The 19,571-nt window shown below is 54.8% G+C and overlaps 1 protein-coding gene across 5 annotated transcripts; it reads left to right on the top strand.

The window, feature by feature from the left end:
• The first annotated feature begins 288 nt into the window (after window positions 1-288).
• Window positions 289-18,581, top strand: GMEB2 (glucocorticoid modulatory element binding protein 2). Of its 5 annotated transcripts, none has more exons than XM_075769018.1 (11): window positions 368-488; window positions 1,766-1,943; window positions 4,057-4,248; window positions 8,933-9,030; window positions 9,863-9,990; window positions 11,433-11,536; window positions 13,245-13,402; window positions 15,109-15,180; window positions 15,701-15,838; window positions 16,381-16,503; window positions 16,681-18,581. In XM_075769018.1, exons 3-11 carry the CDS (start codon window positions 4,118-4,120, stop codon window positions 17,325-17,327), a joined length of 1,599 nt encoding a protein of 532 aa, XP_075625133.1. In that variant the 5' UTR covers window positions 368-488; window positions 1,766-1,943; window positions 4,057-4,117; the 3' UTR covers window positions 17,328-18,581. The 5 variants fall into 5 exon arrangements, with proteins under 5 accessions (XP_075625132.1, XP_075625135.1, XP_075625133.1 ...); XM_075769016.1 differs by having other exon boundaries at window positions 9,860-9,990; XM_075769017.1 differs by lacking the exon at window positions 1,766-1,943 and having other exon boundaries at window positions 289-488; window positions 9,860-9,990.
• The last annotated feature ends 990 nt before the right edge of the window (window positions 18,582-19,571 follow it).

The raw sequence follows: 19,571 nt of genomic DNA, 5'->3' as shown, positions 1-19,571 counted from the left end.
GGGGGCGTGCAAGGGCCCGCATGGCGAGGGAGACACAGGAGACACGGGGGTGGGGGGCACGCAAGGCCGCAGAGAGCATGCAGGGCGCGGGGAGGACACAGGGCCCCGGGGGACGCGCAGGACCCGGGGGATCCCCCACGGAGGCGGGTGCCGGCGCAGCAACGGATCCCATCGCTTGTCTTGCCCCCGTCCCCCGTCCCCCGCCCGCCGCCTGCGCGCAGGCGCGCTACGCCGGCCCGGCACCTATTTCACAGGCAGCTCGGGCCGCGGCGCCCCCGCGAAATAAGTCCCGGGAGCCGGGCCCGGCCGTGCGCCTGCGCGGGGCCGAGAGCCGCGCGCGGCTGAGCCCCGCTTCCCCCCCCCCCCCATTCCCCCCCCACCCCCCCCACCCTGCCTCCCTTCCCTCCCCGCACCCACCGCCCGCCCGCCGCCCAGCCGGAGCGCCCGCCGCCGGAACCGGAGCGGGGTCAGCGGGACCCCGGCCTGAGGTAAGCGCCGGGCCCGGCGCCGCCCGGCCGCGGGGCCTCCGCACGCGCCGTCCGGCCGGCGGGTCCCTGCGGAGCGTCAGGACGTTACGGCAGCGGCAGGAGACGGCGGCAGCGCCCGGCCGCCCGCCCGCCCCGCGCCCCCCCCCCCCCCCCCGTCCTCCTCCTCCTCCTCCTCCCTCCCTCCCTCCCGCGCGCCCGGCGCTGCCAGCGTGAGCGCGCCCACGCGCCCCCCCCTTCTCCCCCCCCCCCCCCTCCCGCCGGCCTCGCGCCCGGCGCCGCCGGCGGGAGCGCGCGCGCCGCCCCGCCGCGCGGGGGGGGCACCCCCAGCCCGGCCGCCCGCGCGGCGCCACGCGGAGCGCAACCAGCCCACCCCCCCCCACCCCCCCGGTACTGGGGGAGCCCTGCGCGCGGCGACACCCCCGCGCACCCCCCACCCCCGCGCACCCCTTTTTTGGGCAGCCTTCCCCGGTGCGCCCCCCTCTATGCAGCCTCCCCCCCCCATATGCGCCCCCCGCCTGTGCAGCCACAGCCCCCCCGTGCACCCCCCCTCCGTGCAGCCCACCTCCCGCGCACCCCCGTGCTGCACTGTCTCGTCCCCCCCTCCCCCCGTGAAGCCGCCCCTCCGTGCACCCCTGTCCAGCCATTCTGTGCCTTCCTTGCACTCTCATGTGTGCCCCCCCCCACCCCCCCCACATCTGTGCAACACCCCACCCACTGTGCGACCCCCCTGCACCCCTGGTGAAGCCCCCTCCCCATGGACTCCCTCTCGCTGCACTCTCGTGCAGCCCCCCCACGCACCTTCCTCTCTGTGCACCCCCCGTGCTTGTCCCCCCACCGTGCACCCTCCCCGCACGCGCACCTTCGCCCCCCTGCCTCTGCGCACCCCCCTTGCTCGCTCCCCCGTGCGCCCGGTGCGCTCCTCACATGCACCCCCTGTCCCCCCAGGCCCCCTCCTCCCCACGCTGCGGGAACCCAGCTGTGTGCCCTCCTCCCCTGACAGTGCACCCCAAAAATCTCCCCCTCCTTTCTGAGTGGTGCAATGTTTTTGCATTTATTTTTTTTTGCCTTTTTTCATTTTGCCTTTTTTTTTGTTTTGTTTTCTTCCTACCTCACCCTCAAATCTTTCCCGCAGCCACTGAGGCTTGCTCGGTGCCATCCGAGGTGCCCCAGGAGGGACGTGCACCGAGCCCAGGTAGAGCCGGGGTGCTCCTGCCAGCCCTCGTCCCCCTCCAGCTGCCCTGCTGCACCCCGCTGCTGACGATTACTTGTGCTTTCAGCCCAGTTTTTCCCCATCCCGCACTGGTTCGTGCCCAAAGGGATCTGAGCAACGTGTGCTCGTGGAGTTGAAGCCTTCCTGCGGTGCCCGTGCAGCCAGCCGTCTGTCAGCCCTGGCGGGAGCTGGGTGGAATATCTGGAGCATCCCGAAACCGGGCACCCGGGCAGAGGCCATCGCAGGTGACGCTAACGCTGCAAGAAGGGTTTTACCCCAAAATGAAAGACAGGTGTAGGGATGGAGCAACAGAAAAAAATTGCAGTACTTAAACTGAACGCAGCTGAGCACCTGCACTATGTTTTGCATCTTTGTACACCGATGTGCAGCACCCAGCGGGCTTTTTATCCCGATGAAAGGCAGCGGCTGCCGCAGGGAGCTGCTGTCCTGGTGCAGGAGCGAGGGGGACGGGAAGCAGGGAGCAGGCACGCGGCTCGCACGCTGCAACCCTGCCTGGTTCTGCAATCCTTAAAATCCTGGTTTGTAGCAAAACCTCCTGTTTCTCTCACGTTGCCCTTGGTCTGGCTGCCCTTGCTTTGTTCCTTGCTGCTGCAAAAACTAAACTGGTTCTGTTGGTGACTTCACGCTGGGCTGTCTTGGAGAGACCCGTCCTCGCCTTCAGCTGTTTGGCTCGGATAAACCCCGTGGCCTCCACGAAGCGGAAGATCTTCTCACGAGATCTTCTCTGCCTGGGTCAGGGCAGGAGTTTCTACGGGCCACGGATCGCGTTGCAGGGTCAGGTCAGCGCATGGCTCCGATGGTGGCCCAGGGAAGGTGGTGGGAGCCAAGCAGCTCCTCCACCGTGCCACCACTCCGGAACGTGACAGAGGTCCTGCTGCTGCGCGTACGTGAGTGGGGACGTTGCTTGAGAAACCCCAAGTTCCAGGAAAATTTCTTTCCCCTTCCTTCTTTCCCATGTGATGAAAGCATTACGCAGGCTGCCGTGAGCGAGCTCTCAGCTTGAAGTAAAGTTCTGCAGAGGAGCAGCAGTGGGTTCTGGTCCTGCTCGGGTGACCGAACACAAAACCGTGAGCAGAGCAGGAGCTCACACTGCGGCTTGAGCCCGGGCAGCGCTGCCCCGCGGGAGCTTGAGCGGCCGGAGCTTGGCAAGAGGAGCACTCGCACGGCTGCACCAGCGCTACGGGAGATAGCAGTGCCGTGGGAGATGCTTCGTGGTCACCCTCGATACCTGGGTGTTCGCTTGCAAGTGGGTGCTGCGCAGGTGTTTGGGGGAACTGCAGACGTGGTTCACTCATGGAGCTGATTTGCAAAGAGTTTTATGGCTCTAAATAATGTATGCTAAGTTTATCATGCCCTCCTTGTAACACGAACAATAATACGGGTGTTTGGAGGATGTTTATATATGCATGTATACGCATGTGTTGGTAAAGAATATTTATTTCCTTGTCTGATCTCTCCTGTCCTGTTGCTTGAATGGCTTAAAACTGCTTTTTATTCTACGGTTACCTAAAATCCCCAGGGAAGCTGGCACAGACTCAGTTGCAGGGCGTGAGCTGGCAGGAGAGGTGGGCAATGGTGTCCCCGAGGGACCGGGGCTTTACCCTCCTGGGTGACGTCGTGCTCTGGGTACGAAGGCTGGAGCAGCTGGCGGTGTAGTGCAACCATGAGAGCATAAAGATACACAGCTCCTTGTGCCTTTAGTTAACTATGGGGTGGGTTTTTTTCCAAGTTTCTTTTTGCATATGAAATAGTGGCTTTGCAGCAGTGGGCACTGAAGTCAGTTTTAAATGCTGTCTTAAATCTATGGCTGATTTATTAGAAACAGGCACTTTAAAATAGTTTTCAGCTGTCACTTTGTTTCTGCAGGCTTGAAGTGCTTTCTTAATTTGATTTTTTTTTTGGTGTGACTTTGGACGAGGGGGAAGTCCCCATTCCTACCGTGGAGGAGACAGTGATGAGCTCCTCCGGCAGCACAAAATCCTTCTGAGATAGTTTGAAATACGTTTGGAAAGATACCTTCAAACTGTGTCTCTTCGTAGAGTTTTTGGTGAATGCCAGGACCATTTTTTTTGCTTCCCATCTGCTACCGTGTTCCACCCCTCACCACCTGCGCCCCAGTCCCTTCCCGCGCCCGTCACCCTCACCCCGCCTGTGTTGGGTTACGAGCCCCCCTCCATCCCTCTTGGGATGCAGCAGTTGAGGATTTGCTCATCCCCTTCTCCTCAGGAGCACGGATTCTCTGCAGCCCTCTTGCTCCCACCGTACCGATGGTCTTTTCCGTGACCAGTTTTAGCAGGGAGACCTTTTGACACGTGACTTTTCCTTGTTTCTCCGCAGGCAGCTGGTGACCGAGGGCTCTCCCGCCTGGCTGCCCATCGCTGCCCGCTCCTGCCTCACGATGGCAACTCCGGACGTCAGCGTTCACATGGAGGAGGTGGTGGTGGTGACGACGCCTGATGGCACAGTGGATGGAGGCGGCGTGGAGGAGGTGAAGACGGTGCTGGTCACCACCAACCTGTCCCAGCACAGGTAAGAGATGGGGTCAGCATACAAGTGACGTGCTGGAAAATCTCCTACCCGCGGTTGTAGTCAGCTGGGCTGGGTGTATTTAATCACCTACTACTTACTCCTGTGCCACTTCTCGCAGTGGGGACCTCAGCGATGCCTGGGCAATCTCCGGTTCCTCGTTACGTCCTCGCTGATGCCCCTGGGGCTGTGCCCAGGGCTGTGGGCTCTGCAGCTCCGAGCTTAGAGAGCAGGCTCTGCTTTTTCTGTTAAAGATGAGTTGCCACTGGTGGGTTTAAGCTGGTCTTACCAGAATAAAAAGCAATGAGACAGCTTGTTTTGGATGGATGGAGGAAAATATCTTTTAAAAAAAACCCAAACCCAGCAAAAACCCCAAAACCAAACCATCTTTTCTGAGTGCATATAGGTGTTGGAAAGGACGGCCAATCCAGTTGGAACAGGACACTAGTAGATAAATCAATGTTTTTCTGCTATTTTTCATGATTGCTTCTCTGAGCTGCGTACCTCCAAGAGATGAGTCTGTCCGCATCGTGGTGAGCACGGTGCAGCAGGGCTCCCCTGCAAAGCTCCGCAGGAACCTCCGCTGCTGGCAACAGGAGTGAGAGCGCTGCCCTTGATGCCAAGCGGCATTGAATGGAGAGGAACTGCTCAAAAAAACCCAGAACAAATATGTCTGATTTTTGAAGTGCTGCTGTTTTGCCCAATTCTGCCTTTTTTGTTGGCGTTTCAGATCTGGGACTGCTGTTCGTTCAGGTCTGGTCTGTTCAGCTGTAGGTCGGTCAAGTCTTTGCTCCCGCGGCCAGAATGCCTGGCTGGTACCTTGAAGGCCCATGTAGCGATGGGCTCTTTGCTTTATTTCTCTCCAGTCTTTCACGGGACGGCGCCCAGAGACATTCTAGTGCTTTGCTTTCGGTGGGCAGAGAATCCAAGTTCACGCCTGGAGCTGGATCCAGGCAGCTCTGATCCAGAAGTCCCTGCACTTGGTAAAAGGGTAGCGAGCAGCTGTTTATTGCTCCCCACAAAAAGGAGACATTTGTCTCCTTTCCTCAAATAAGCTCTGCCGTGTCTGTGTCGGTTCCTGTGGCTCGGGGCAGGGCACAGCTTTTACGTTACAGCGTGGCGCCATTCCCCTTGTTCTGCTGTATAAAACTCATTAACAAATGAACTTCTGGTAGGGGTCGGGCAGGGGCAGGCAGCAGCAAGAGCCGACAGCGTGGGGTGGGCAGAGGAGCTGGCCTGCTCCTCCTCTGCATCCCAGGTCTGTGAGTGCTTCCGAGAGTGATGGGTGATGGTGAGGAAGACAGACTCTGCTCCTCTTGTTTTCTGGCCCACAGTGACTTCCATAGCTCCCTTGGTGGAGAAGCAGCCAGATGTGAAACCTGGGATGTGGCAGCTCTTGGATGCAGAGTGGTTTCTGGTTTTAATGTGGTGTGCCACAGTGTTGTCTGGGAGCATGGATCATGGCAGAGGCTGGCTCAATCAGTTTGGCTTCCTTTTGCTCTTATTTCCTCTCCTGTTTTTCTCTGGAAATGCTTTTTTCATCCTCCTAGTGTCCCCTGGATGGTCAGGAGCAGGACAGCTCTGCACAGCAGAGAGCGGATGATTTTTATTTAGTCTCAGCTACAAGTGGAGCCCATCTTAGCAGGCATTAAGAGATTCCCTGAGGGTTTTCCATGCAGCTCTCTGGAGAAGGGCCAGCAGGCAGGCTCCTCGCTCCCCTGTGCTCCAGAGTTGACGGGAAGGACGTGGATCTCCAGCTCGTGGATCAAAACCCACCTGACTCCCGCTGTGCCGGCTGCTGGCGCTCCCCTCGCCGAGCAGGGCTGTGGGGCTGGTGCTGGGCGGCAGCACGAGCCACCCACGGTCTCTCCGTAGCCTTGGATGGTTGGCTCCGCTCTCCCGGGGAGATGCTGTAGCAGCACTGGCTCCATCTCCCTCTGTTTTCCCTTTGCAGCCCCAGCCAGCGTGAGGAAAGTGGCTGCAAGTGTGGGCTGGGATGCCTCGGCTTTGGCTCGGTCACCGTTCACACGGGGAACGGGCTTTGAACGGGCTTTCAACTTGTCTTATGTGGCACTTAGAAACCGAACTCAGCTTGGGGGTCGATGCCTTTTTCTAGTGTTCCTTTGGGTATGGTTTTGCAGTTTAAAAAAAATAAATACAACCAATGGTTAATTAGTTCACGTGTTTTTAAGATTGACTGGAAAAGGCAGAGGGAAATGGGAAAATAGTAATAATCAGCAAGAAGCTTTTCTCTTTCATCTGTGATTGGAAGGGACCTGTACTCGGTGCTCTGATGAGATGCCTGTGTTTCTGATCAGCATCCCCAGCGCAAGTTTCTGGTGGAGACTTTTTTTCTCTCTCAAGTTTCCAGGCGAGGCAGGAGTGGAGGAGAAAGGAGACACGAGCCCGCTGCTTTATCAGCACGCACTTTCTTCTCTTCCTCCCATCGGGTTTATGGATCCTCCCGGGGAGGAAGATGAGAGCCATCCTCCCCCGGCTTCGTCATGGCAACCGGCGAAGGCAGGACCGGTTTGGTGGGATGCGTGCTGGGGCTTGGTTTGAGTTTTCTCCTGCATCTGCCTTGGTCTGTACCTCTGGAATGGGATGGGGGAAGCAGTGTGGAGAAACTCACCTTTTTTTGCAGTTTTCTCTTCCCCCTCCCCGCCCCCCTCCAGTCACAGACTTCAGTTGCTTGAATTTTTCATACAAGTTGTTGAAGTTGGTTGGTTTGTTTTTCTCTGGGGGATGAGGTGCAAGATGTGGGTTGGGTTATTTCTCCCAATCCAGTCATGCCTTTTGGTCATTTTTGGAGCGGTGTGAATGTGATGGAGTCCTGGAGGAAGTTCTGCTTCAGGTGCTGGCTTTCTGCTGGGGTGTTTCTTCTAGACAGGTCAGTGGAGGTGTTTGGTCTGTGGCAGGAGGAGGCGGGTCAGAGTCAGGGCTGTGGAGTGCCGGGCTCTGCACGGCAGAGGTGGGTGCTGCCTCTTGCAGCCGGGGTGCCCTGCCGAAGTGGTGTTGCTGGCTTTTCTCCAAACACCTCTGGAATAGTGCAAGAACCAAGCAGCAAATGATGAAGATGAAGAAAAACCAAGTTACAATTCTTCCATTTCTCTTGTGTCAAGCTGCCACTGCCGTAATATTCTCCTGCATGCAAAGGCGTTAGCTCTGAGTTTACCTTCTCGAGTCCTTTTGCGTTATCCATCACCTTTCCCTCCCAGGGCTCTGGGTTGTTAGTTGCTGCAAGCTGCAGAGGCAGCGTGACATCCCACGGTGCCTTTCTTCCCCAGCCGGGGCTGCCTTCAGCTCTCGCTTCTCTGCAGCAGCATCTCCCGAGTTACTCACCCGGGGAGGCTGAGCTGCCGCCCACGCTGGTTCCCTTATCTCCGTGCTGCTCCCCACCAGGACCTGCCCTGCAGCTGGCAAGGGGAGCGATGCTTTGAACTGCAGTTCCACCCCGGAGCTGTGTGTTAGGAGACCAGGATGGAAGAACCAGTTGCTCTTGAATTTGCTTGTCCCCGTGGCACTGCGGGTGGGAAACGTGGTTGCCGGTGAGTCACTCGGACCATTCTTTTCATTCACTGGTGATACCAAACTGGGGTAGATTTCAGGTGTATTTTCTCCTTACGGTCTTCCTTAGGAAGTTTTGATATTGAAGTACGTGAAAAGTTAACTGGGTCCCCTGCCCCTGCAGGACAAGCTTGCTACAGCAATTAGACATCTTCAGTAACAAAACCAAACACACATCTTAAAACCCATTAGGAATGGTTTGTACTGAGAGCTGGCCGTGATGCATGGGTCGGGTCCGTAAGGGTACCAGCATGGGCTTCCTCCCTCGCACAGGACCCTCCCAGCCGAGGCGCTGAGGAGTGTGTCCTGTATCTCAGCCATAAATGCCTTTCCCATCTGAGTGTGCTCCAAAGCTTGTTAGAGGGGCTTGGGGCTCCACGCCGCTGTGAGAGCTGGAACGGGCGAACAGTGAGGGTGCAGACGCTGTGCGGGACCAGCTGTGCGTCTCCATCGGCAAAGCACCGAGAGAAGCTGGAGATCTCCGGGGTGGGAGGATGAAAGCAGTCGGATAGCCAGCTGTTAGTTAATGGGTATATTGAGTTGTAAGAGGCTCAGAGATTGGATTGCAAGGGTCTATAGCTCGTGTTATTTTATCTCTGCTCACAGATCTGCTGTTAGGGTTTGTCGAACTCCTGATAGCATGTGCGTGGCTCCTTGAGATCCTGCTCCTGGGAGCATCCCGTGTACTGGGGGATTCAGCCAGTCCATCGCTCAGACAGCGGCAGCAAGTTTCACACACATGTTTTTCCTGGGGAATTCTTCTTGGGCAAAGCTGCCAGAGGCTGGCAGCGACTTCTAAGCAAGGGGCCGTGCTGACAGCATCCCTCCACGCCAGCTCCCCAGCACGGGCTGTGCTGGAGGCAGCTCCATGGGGCTGGGATTAAAAGGGAGGCGAGGCAGAGCCAGCCGGGCTGCTGGCAGCGGTCCTGCCTGCCTGCTGCAGGGCTCTTCATGTCCGTACGGGAAAATGGAACTGAGCCTCTCAAAACCAGAGCCGACTTGTAGCTCTTGTGGGAAAATGTAGTCCGAATGACTTTTGAAGCAATGTCTCCATGGGGCACCGGGTGTGGGGGTGGCACATCGACGTGGCTTAACTCTACTTCTCTGACTCTCTTACCAGCGGTGACATAAACGAAGACACACTGGAGACCGAAAATGCAGCTGCTGCGGCTGCTGCTGCCTTTACAGCCTCCACGCATCTGAAGGAAGCAGTCCTAGGTAGGTTCAGCCCGTGCCGTAGCCCCTAGTTGTGCCGTGCCAGCTCCACCGCTCCAGCGTGGCACAACCCTGCACTGGTGCTGGCTGAGAGGGTCCGGCCACCACTGTGCAGGGCTGCCGGCTGGCCCTGGGGATGCTCTCCCCAGCGTCTGGGGATGCTCTCCTTGGGGGGCTCAGGGATGCTCACCCCAGCATCCAGGGGAGCCTGGGGAGCTGCAGGGACTGGGTGAGGGGAAGGGAGCTGGTGGCTGCTGGCTGGGCTGCTGCTGCCCTCTCCTGGTGCAGGATGAGACCCTGTGTCTGGCCGTCGCTGGCTCCTGGCTTCCAGCTTGCGGTGGGGATGTCAGTTTTGCAAACTCACCGGCTTTGGTTACAAGCAAGAGTGAATTGAGTAAGCAAAGACTGTGACCAGCTGGGCTGGAGTTGACTTTAAAACAGTTTTACTCTAAAAACAAGGGTGACTTTTTAATTACCCAAAGAACATAATTCCTTTCATTTTTATCAAGAATTGAATTTTTTCAGCCCTGGCCACTGTTGTCTCAGATTTCACGTACTCAGCTGCAGCCGGGTCAGTATAAATCTGCCTGTGCTGTTTTGCATGAGAAATTTGGGTGGTCAGATGCTTTAGTAGCGAAGCACAAGTGAGCGGTGGCCACAAACCCCAACACACCCCACCATGCCTCATCTGTTCTTTTGGTTTTGTTTTTTTTTTTTTTTTAATCCTGAGCTTCAAAGCTACTTTATCACTGTATGTGTGCCTCAGGGTGGTGAATCAGGGACTGCGACTCACGTTTCTTTTTGATCTGTCCCTTCCTCTGTTCCCTGTGAGAAGTGAAGATGGCTGAAGATGAGGACAGTTTGGAGGCAGAGATTGTCTACCCCATCACCTGCGGGGACAGCAAAGCCAACCTCATCTGGAGAAAGTTTGTGTGCCCTGGGATCAACGTGAAGTGTGTGCAGGTGAGAATAAAGGGCTCCAATGCTGGACTTGTGCCTTCCCATGCCCGTGTTGCAGGCTCACCTGGCTTGTCCTGGTTTTGCTGAGCTTTGGTAAGCTGCTTTGCATCAGAACCGTAGTCGAAGAGGAGGAAATTCTTGGTATTGTGGTACCTGATGTTTGCCTTCTCGGTCAAGTTGAGCAGTCCTGGCTGGAGAGATGCTGCCTCAATTTAACTGCGTTGCTGGAGAGTCTGAGAAATTTGAGCACTTCAGTGTCTGCTCAGTTTGAGAGAGAGTTGAGAAGGTATTAGTAAGGGACCTATCGAATAGGTTGAATGGGTAAAATTTGCATGAATTTGGGGAGCAGGGCCAAACTTTCATTTCCAGGACCATACTGTGTGCAATGGTGTAGTAAGTCATTGCTGGCATTTACGCAGAGACTAAACGATACCCTGCTGAGGAGTAGCTCTGGGCTCTGTTGCAAGAGGGCTTTCCAGAGGATGGTCCTTGCCCTTTGTAGGAGAGATGGACTGCTGCAGATAATGCTGCTGCTGCCTAAAATTGATCTTCTCCTTGCACCGAAGCCCATGCGCTTGTTCAGAGAAGCAGCTTCTTGTGCAGTAATGGTGAGTGAGCTCTACATTGGTCAACATGGGCATTGGAAGGAGGAGACCTGGACTTGGGAAATGCTTTCTGAGATGGGCTGTAAAGCAGCTCTTTAGACGACTGCCTGATTCTGCAGGTTGCTTTTAGGTCAGGACATGGGTTGAGGCACAGCTGGGTGTGTAGGGCCATAAAAGAAGGGGGACGAGCTGGCTGCAGATAGTGCGTGCCAACTCCCTAACGCTGGTTTTCGGTAGAAGTGGGTGTGTGCTGTGAGAGAGGCCAGAGGTTTCACTGATACCGATGGTTGGGTTTGGTAGCAGGAGGTCAAAGACCAAATGCGCTTCTCCTTCCCTCACTTCTCCTTCCCTCACTTGCGTGCGGCGTAGCATGTCCCTGGACCAAACATCACTGTGTGGGCAGCCTGGCTTTTGTCGTGAGTCTGCTCATTAGTGGGAGTGTGAGCAGCTCACTGCTGTTAATGACACTTTACACAAGCTACGGGTGTTTTTCCCATTGTCCTGCCTGGGTTGGGCAGTTAGCAAACTCCTTTGTGCTGCACACACACCCCAAACCCGTGGCTTAGAGGAGCTGTTAATTAACCATCCATGAAAGCAATATGTGGCTGCAATTTTTTTAACTCGGTCAATGTTCTCTAAGGTGGGGAAGTGTGTGTCAACATCTGTTTTGGTGGTGGTGTTTGAACAGCACGTTGAGGCTGCGATGCAGCTGCACTCCAGTGCTGGGTACTGGGAAGTGCCATCCAGGCAGCCTGGCTCTGCTGCTGAATCATGTTTGCAGGGCACGCTTTCGTTATTTTATGGCTTGTCACACTGATATTGCACTTCTGCCTTTTGCAGTTTGACGATCACCTAATTAGTCCCAAGGAGTTTGTCCACTTGGCGGGCAAGTCAACGCTGAAGGATTGGAAGCGGGCGATCCGGATGAACGGGATCATGCTCCGGTTAGTCTCTTTGTTTGTATCTGCAGAGCAACAGTGGAGACGATGACTTTCTGGGGTATTATGGTGGGATGGGACAGAGCCTTTGGCATGGTTCTTTTGCTGCTGGGAGAACAAATGTGCCACTGAACGTTTGTCTTAATAACAACCTGACCCCAAATGTGGTCTGCCCAATGGCTTTGCTTTATCCTTGTGCCTAGGGAATAATTTGGGGCAAGAAATGCTTCCCTGGTCTTTTTAGGACTTGAACCATGCTGAGTTCCCAGCTGGCATAAGGTCATTGAAAACTTTAATGTCCAGTGGTGGTTGGGTCGTGCTGTCTACAGGTTCTCAGTGTGACCTACCAAATGGAAGTCTGGTCATGAACTGATGCTCCCATTGCAGTAGGTCTGCTTTATATCACTTTTTTTTTTCCCCTGCCAAGGACTTATTTAAAGCTCATTTATGCAAGCATTTCTCTTTTCTAGTCTTAACTACAGTAATTTAATTCTTCTATGGTCGTCTTGAACACCAGGCTGAGACTGTGATTTAATTAAAGTCTGTCTCTGCCTGTAGGCACGATAAAAACGCATCACCTCTTTCTCCAGAAACTGTCAGTGATTTTGTACTCTTTTCACAGGGTGACATTGCGTTTGCCTGTATTCTTCTGCTTCAATGCAGGAGTCGCCCGTATTCCTTCTAAGCAGCTTTTTACTCCACGTAGATTTTGCATAATAGGCTTATGGCAAGGCAGGTCTTTCAAGGAAAAAAAAACTTCACAAGGAATGTGTGAAGGCAAGCCCAGCAGCCCATGGGAGCAAGCCTTAGGAAGCTCAGGTTGTTGTTGGCCAGGAAAGCCTGGGGATGCTGTGGGGACAGCTTGCTTAGACTGGGAAGATCACATGTGCCAATGTTGCAACCTCCTTTGCTTAAGCTGAGAGACCTTATTTTAGTTTATAAATAGGGTTATGTCCCGCCTCTTTATGAGGTGTAGAGTCAAAAAGGGAACGAAGAGACTTCTTACTGTCTCAGTCTTGGATTGAGATTTCAGCTGACCCTTCTAGAAGCTGCAGGTGTGCATGGGGGGAAGGTGCTGGTGGGACTGGACTGGGACCTTCTCGTCGTCTTCCTCCCTCAACGACCCAGGAGTTCATCAGACCCAGTGAGGGTTCCTAGTTTAAATTACAGACCCCCATGCAGAAAAGCCTGCTTAGAGAGGTTTGTGGCTCCTGCCAGCTCTGGAGCCTGGTTTGAGTGGGGAAGTGAGTGCTCCCCGGTGGTCTTTAACCATTTGTGGTCCGGAGAAGCCCCTAGTGCCATTTGATCTGGCAGGAGGATGCAGGACATGGCAGGGAAGTCGTCAGAAAGCGAATCTGTTCCAGTTCTTTACTGCAGCTACAGCATGATGTGCTTGATGGGCTCTTTCCTCCCCATCCCAGCCTCCCAAAACACTTTACCACCACTGGAGTATCGTGTAGTTGTTGGATTTGTGCGTGTGGCCAGTACAGAGCAGGGTGTAGATGCTGTTTTAATTAACTCTTAGATAATACTGCCTCTAAGGTCAGGGCACAGGGGGACTTGTGAAGGGACATTCTGACTGTTGCCTCTGCCCGATCTCCTGGCTTTTGCTTTTCATCTGGGACTTTGAGAAGTTTGGGGGTGAAGGCTGCCAGGAGCTGCATCTCTGCTCCTGCTGACCTGCGCGTCCCCGTGCTTGCTCTCTGTCTTGCAGGAAGATCATGGACTCGGGAGAGCTGGATTTCTACCAGCACACGAAGGTCTGTTCCAACACCTGCCGGAGCACCAAAATCGACCTGACTGGAGCCAGGGTGTCCTTGACCAGCCAGACATCGACAGAGTACATCCCTCTCACTCCCGCTTCTGCGGATGGTACGTCCAGCCATTCCTCGCACCCTAAGCAGGGGCTTTGAAGCATTAAAGCATAACAAATGCCGCATAACCAATGCCCCTTACCGTTGGGCCTCTTTTTTTTTTTTTTCTTCCTCCACTTTGCCGGGTTTTTTTTATCCTCTGCTTTCTCTCCCTGCTGTGTTGCAGGACTCCCCATAGCAGAGCGAGGCAGAGTCGTTCTTAGAGCATCTTGGCCGAGATGCAGTAACTCGCCTAGTTGCTGTGTAACACTGCGTGAGCGGAGAGCCGCCCTTCTGGCCTCCTGCCTTACCCCAAACTGTGTAGCTGAAGCAGAAGACTGCAATTAATCTGTAAGAAAACAGAAGTTATCACTCAAGGAAGTTCCCTTCTGTCCTTGCTGCTGGTCGGGCACTGTGTCCGTAGTGCTCATCCCAGGAGGCAGGGATCAGCTCGGCTTCTGCTGCGCAGGGTGACAGGGTAGGGGGCCCTCCTCCCCCCCGGCTCTGCCCTGGAATAATTTAGGGGTTTTCATTTAAGGCTCCCTGGCTGAATTATTATCACGTTTGTCTGATGAAAGATTAAAGAGAACTAAAGGATAAAACAGGGGTTTTATTTGCACTTTTGTATGTGGTTCATAAAACTGGATTTAAATGATGTTGTGGCCACATAGTTGTAGCCCTAAATTTGATTTGACCTATAATTACAGGCAACTGTTTTATTGGAAAGCTTTCTAATTTCTTTGTACTTCTGTATTTCTTAACTCCTTTTGCTTGTGAGACTTGACAGCCCCCAGAGAGTCCCACACCCCGAGCTGATGGTGTCTGTGGGAGCAGAGCAAGGACAGGGCGAGCCCCTTGGCCAGCTCTGCAGAGCGTCTTCAGCACCACAGCCTGGTGTTGTGATGGGGAAACCGATGCCAGTGCATGGTGCAGCCTGTCCGAGCCCTCCCGTTAAACGTGGACATCTGTTTGCTAACGAGGAGACTCTTCCCACACTGCTGGGCTGGGCTGGAATAACCAGAGAGCCCTGAAGGCTGCAGAGTAAAGGAGCAGAGTGATTGGATTTAATGGCAGTGGCTGAGTATTACAAACACTCTGCGTAGCACAGCGGGTCTCTGGCCGGATTCCCATTCATCCCATGCCTGCGCACAGCTCGAATGACGCTGGTTCCCCCAGCTCTATGGTAACAAAACCGCTGAGATTTGGCAGAGCTGGAGGGAGCGAGCGAGCGAGCCCCCCCTGCATCCCTGCGCAGCCAGGGGATGCTCTCCCCTTCAAGGCTTTAGAAACCTTCCAGACATCCCAGTCCTGCCAACTGTAAACTGGGCAAAAAAGGATTGCCAAAAAAAAAAATCAGACTCTAAATCTGTTTGACTTCTGTCCTAAGCAGTACTAGTGCGTGTGCAGCGGGGAACAGGAGGGAAACGCTGCTCTGGGGCATGTGTTCTTGTGCAAGGGTTGCAGAAGTAATCCCTGTGGTATTGCACTCAGATGTGGAAAAATAAGTACTGCTGGCACAGCAACTGTGCACGGCTTCACCATCCGCTTGGGCGTCTCTCTCCGTTCAGCTTTGAGAGCTACGTTCAAAAGTGGTCCTACGCGATGGAAAGGAGAAGTTGCAGAAATGCAGCAAGGGAGCGCTTCCCTTGGAAACACCCTGTGAAAATACAGAGAAAAATCAGGACTTGGATTTTTTTTTCTTTTGTTTTTTGCTATTGGTTGCAGTGAACGGATCCCCAGCTACAATTACCATAGAAACATGCGAGGATTCCAGCGATTGGAGCACCAGTATCGGAGGTATGGCTTGGGATCCTGCCGGGCTCAGCGCGTCCGGGGCAGAGGATGGAGGAGATGTAGGGAAAGCCGCTTGAGCCTCCACTGGGATTATTTGTTTGCCACTTACTCGCATATAGTGCCGTGTTGTATCCTGCCTGTGTGGGGTCTGACTGCAGCATCGTCTTGGGACGAATTGTTTCTAAGCACTAAAATGGTAAAGTGTCAGCCAAATGCTTGGTGTGGCTCTAGGGAGGGTGGAAAGAAATCAGAAGGGTCCTAAAAATCATTCTGGCTCCTCTGGTGTGCTCTGAGCAATGGGCTTTTCTGTAGCATCGGTGTCCTGTTTGTGTGACAGCAGATGGGGAAAACACGTCCTTTTTCCAGCTGTGCCCCTCCTTCGGGTACACGCTCTGCTGGGCTTTGCCCCAGCGCCCTCGGAGGGACTTCGCCCTCGCAGGGGCCAGACAGGGCACTCAGAGCAGATCACCATTAAAACCCCTCCAAGGATTTTGAGGTTCTCCCTTGCTTTCTCTTTCTCCAGATGACACCTTTGCTTTCTGGCGAGGCCTGAAGGACACAGGTCTCCTGGAAGACGTAATCCACGAGTTCCACCAGGAGCTAGTGGAGACCATGAAGGGCTTGCAGCAGCGAGCACAGGATCCCCTGCTGCAGCTCGGTGGTAAGGACCTGGGCACGGGTGCTCAGAGGCATCTCAGAAGGGCTTGTGGATTTTTTTTTTTCCCCGTAGGGATATCTGGATGGCACTATAAGGACATAGTTCATCATAACTTTATCCCATTTCTGGCTGCTCCACGGGCAGGCTCTCAGCTGTGCTCAGGAATGCTTCAGGTGGCCTCAATTCTCCAATTCCCTGTGCCTGAGGCTTCCTATCTGCTGGCTCCGGGCGGGAACAAACACTCAGCTTGGGAACCGAGGTGGAATTTAGGCCATCGGAGTAATGATGCAGCAACCAGCTACTGTGCCAGCAGATTTCTTATCACCCCTGCTAAGCTGGAGAGGGCTGTTTATATGCTAGTGACCTCTTGCACTTTCTCATGACTTCTCCTGTCTTCTCCTCTTCCCCAGCCTCTTGTGTTACCCTCCCGCAGATTTTGGCTGTCTCAGCTGAATGTGTTCACTGTCGTATGGCTTTTTACCAAGCCATAAATAGTTTGTGTGGGGAATTTTGCTTTCTTCAAAGATCTGTGTCTTCTTTTTAAGATGCTGTTTTACTCAACAACGTAGTCCAGAACTTTGGTATGCTGGACCTCGTCAAGAAGGTCCTGGCCAGCCACAAGTGTCAGATGGATCGCTCGAGGGAGCAGTACACGCGGGATTTGGCAGGTATGCCCCCGGGACACGCCAGTGCTCCGGCACTGGCCATCACTGCCAGCGTGTTTTCTTTCTGTGCAAGAAAGTGGAGTTTGTGTTAAAGCTGGTGTGCACTAAACCAGCTCCAGGCATTGCTGCAGTCCCTGGGAAGCTTGTCCTGGGGCTGAGCCGAGTCTCCTCTCTCTCCAGCTCTGGAGCAGCAGTGTGATGAGCACCGCAAGCGGGCAAAAGAGCTGAAGCACAAATCGCAGCATCTCAACAACGTCCTGATGACCCTTACACCCGTCTCTGTCCCCACGCCTTTAAAACGTCCCAGGCTGACCAGGGCCACTTCTGGACCAGCTGCCATCACCTCCCAAGTCCTGTCCCAGCCAGCGCAGCTCGCCGTCACCCCCGGCGTGCCCATCTCCCAGCTCACCAGCCTCCCTCTCGGCAAAGTGGTCTCAGCCCTCCCATCCTCGGTGCTGGGGAAAAGCCCGTCCCAGCCTCCCGTCGCCAACTCCCCGGCCTCCCCGCTGCTGGGAGGGTACACGGTACTGGCCTCCTCCGGCTCCACCTTCCCCGGCACGGTGGAGATCCACCCGGACGCTTCCAACCTGACGGTGCTGAGCACGGCCGCGGTCCAGGATGGCAGCACGGTGGTGAAGGTGGTGAGCCCCTTCCAGCTGCTGACGCTGCCGGGACTCGGCACGGCCATCCAGAACGTGACACAAATGGTTCCCGGTGGGAGCACGGTCGTGACCATCCCATCAGGTGCCACCGAGGCTGGCGGGGACGAGCACGCTGCCGCCGCCATCGAGGTGACTGCAGTGGCCGATGAAGCGGAGCACAAGTGAAAGGAGGGACTTGCCTGGAGGGACGCTGGCCGTGCCGCTCTGGGTGGAACTGCCTTTTCTCTGGCTGCAGGGCAGGACGAGGAGCGGTGTAACGAGGGCATGTGTTAGCGAGACTCAGAGCGGCTCACATTGGTAATGAGGAAGTGCAGGTCAGGGAAGGAGGGTGAGGAAAGATGCCTGGAGAAGGGAAAGGCAAAAATGCTCTGCCCCGTTTAGAGGAGAGAAGAAAAAAAAAGCTTATTTTTTTTATAAAGCTTTCCTCTATTCTCTTGGAATAGTTATTCTGTTCTAGCTCATCAGCCCTGCCTCGTCTGCAGGTGTAGCTGGAGCAGTGTCCATTAGAGGAGCGGGCAGGAGCAGGGGTGTAGGGCAGGGAGAAGATGGCAGCAAAAGGAAGAGCAGGCAAAGCGCTGAGCAGGCACCGATCGGCTGCCGAGGGGTCTGGCGTGAACTGATGGGAGGTGTCGGGGAGCTGGGTGCTCCCCATCCCCGAGGGGCTGCAGGGAGGGAGAGGGGATGCCGACAGCGGGTTGTCCATGGGATGTGTGTGGTCATCGAAACCGGGAAGAGACTCTGTATGGCAGCACGGGCATGAGCCCTGGGAGGTTGGCTTCTGCGTGTGATGCTGGCTACGGGTGGCACAAACAAGCGGGAGCTCTTGTGACGGTGGTCGTGGTGGGTTGCCCAGGTCTGCTGGGGGAAGGAGAGGCAAGAGAGAAACCCAGAGGGCTGGGAAGAGCTGTAACTTCTGAGGATTTAGGATTTCTTTCTAGTTTTCTCAAAAAAAAAAAAAAAAAAAAAAATCCATTTTTGGGGATTTTTTTTAAGCAAACGGCAATTTTTAAGCAAAGCCCTTTGGTTGTGAAGATCATGCTGTTTGTTGAATGTGCAGAGAGGTGAGCTGAACGGCAGCGCTCTGAGGAGCTTGCACTTATTAACGAGGTGTGACCCTGGTGGAGGATCAGGCTGGTCCCCAGCATCTCGCCAGGGGCCTCATCCCACGGCTTGGAGCAGCCGTTCTGTAACGGGGCAGTCGACCCCCCCAGTACTCCTTTGACCGTTCAGCTTGCTGTGAGTCTCCCAGCTGCCCTGTTTCAGGGCACGTGTGCGGCTGCAGCGATGTTCGTGCTGTCTCCGGCTGGAAGGAGTCGGGTGCTTGAAGTGTTGGGGTTTCTACAAACTTGATCTGGCAGCAGCAGCAGCAGCGACAACAGGTCACTTTAATGAGCTAATAAATATTTTTTTGAAAGAGCACTGATGGTTTACTGTTTTTCTGTGTCTGGTTGCTACAGCTGGGGTTGCAAAGCGGGGCTAGGTTGGGGCAGGAATGTGCTTTTCACTTTTTTTTAAATATAAATGCACACATATGTGTACTGTATGTATACTGCTCTCTGCACATGTGCAAAGATGCTCCAGACCCTTGAGCATGGTGGCAACGTTGTGATGCTCTCTGACTGTATCCTGGGTGCTTAAGGAGTGTCTGGGTTGGGACGCACCGCTGTGTTTGGGAGGTTTATTAACCACAGGGAAGATAAGGGGGTGTTCCGTTGGTCTGAATCTGCTAGCTGTGTTTGGGGGTGCTGGTCTGGTAAAACCCTGGGAGGAGTGAAACTTGAGGAAGAACCCTTAGGGTTTGTTAAAGGAAGACAAGAACTGAGTTTTGCATTAGGAGAAGGTGATTCTCCTCTTGGAGGGAGGAAGAGAAACTTCTCGGTGCTGGTGCTGACCCTGCCAGACATGTGAGTTTGAGCAACTTCGGTGCTACCGCAGTGAGCAGGAGCAGCTTTATCCCAAATGTGTTCATGGTATAAAAGGATTTCTTTTCTTTTCTTTGCAGATGATGCTTTTAATTTCAGGAACTGGAAAGATTGCTGCCACCCCGCAAGCCTGGTAGAGACTAGGCTGGATGAGAGCAGCAGCCATGCAGAAGATCTTCTATGGTCAGCTGTCCCGGCCGAGCTAGGAGCTGTGGCCGTGCCGGTGTGTCCCAGTGCTCTGGGGAGGCACCGTGGGAGCAGGGGATGGAGCGGAGAGCTTGTGTGCTCCGGGGGAAGAGCCCAGAGACGTGGCTGTGCTGCAGCTCCGCTTGAAGGGGATGCTTGGCTCTTTCCCACAGCAGCAGACGGATGCTGTGTGTCTGCGTGGAGGCAGAGCCCGTTTCTCAGAATCCCTCTTTGTTAGCCGCAGGGTCGTTGTTCAGAAACCTCTAGTTCTGTGTGTCACAGCCCCAGCGAAACCATTAAA

This window comes from Balearica regulorum, chromosome 16 (assembly GCF_011004875.1).
Source record: "Balearica regulorum gibbericeps isolate bBalReg1 chromosome 16, bBalReg1.pri, whole genome shotgun sequence".
Taxonomy (NCBI): domain Eukaryota; kingdom Metazoa; phylum Chordata; class Aves; order Gruiformes; family Gruidae; genus Balearica; species Balearica regulorum.
The sequence above is the reverse complement of the archived record's forward strand: the minus strand, read 5'-3'. Positions and strand labels throughout refer to the sequence as shown.

Excerpts from the sequence above, each read along its gene's own strand:
- GMEB2 (XM_075769017.1), top strand. The coding sequence starts at position 4,118 with ATGGCAACTCCGGACGTCAGCGTTCACATGGAGGAGGTGGTGGTGGTG. Across the intron at positions 4,249-8,932 it reads ACCAACCTGTCCCAGCACAG|CGGTGACATAAACGAAGACA; the intron begins GTAAGAGATGGG and ends CTCTCTTACCAG. Across the intron at positions 15,839-16,380 it reads TCCCCTGCTGCAGCTCGGTG|ATGCTGTTTTACTCAACAAC; the intron begins GTAAGGACCTGG and ends CTTCTTTTTAAG.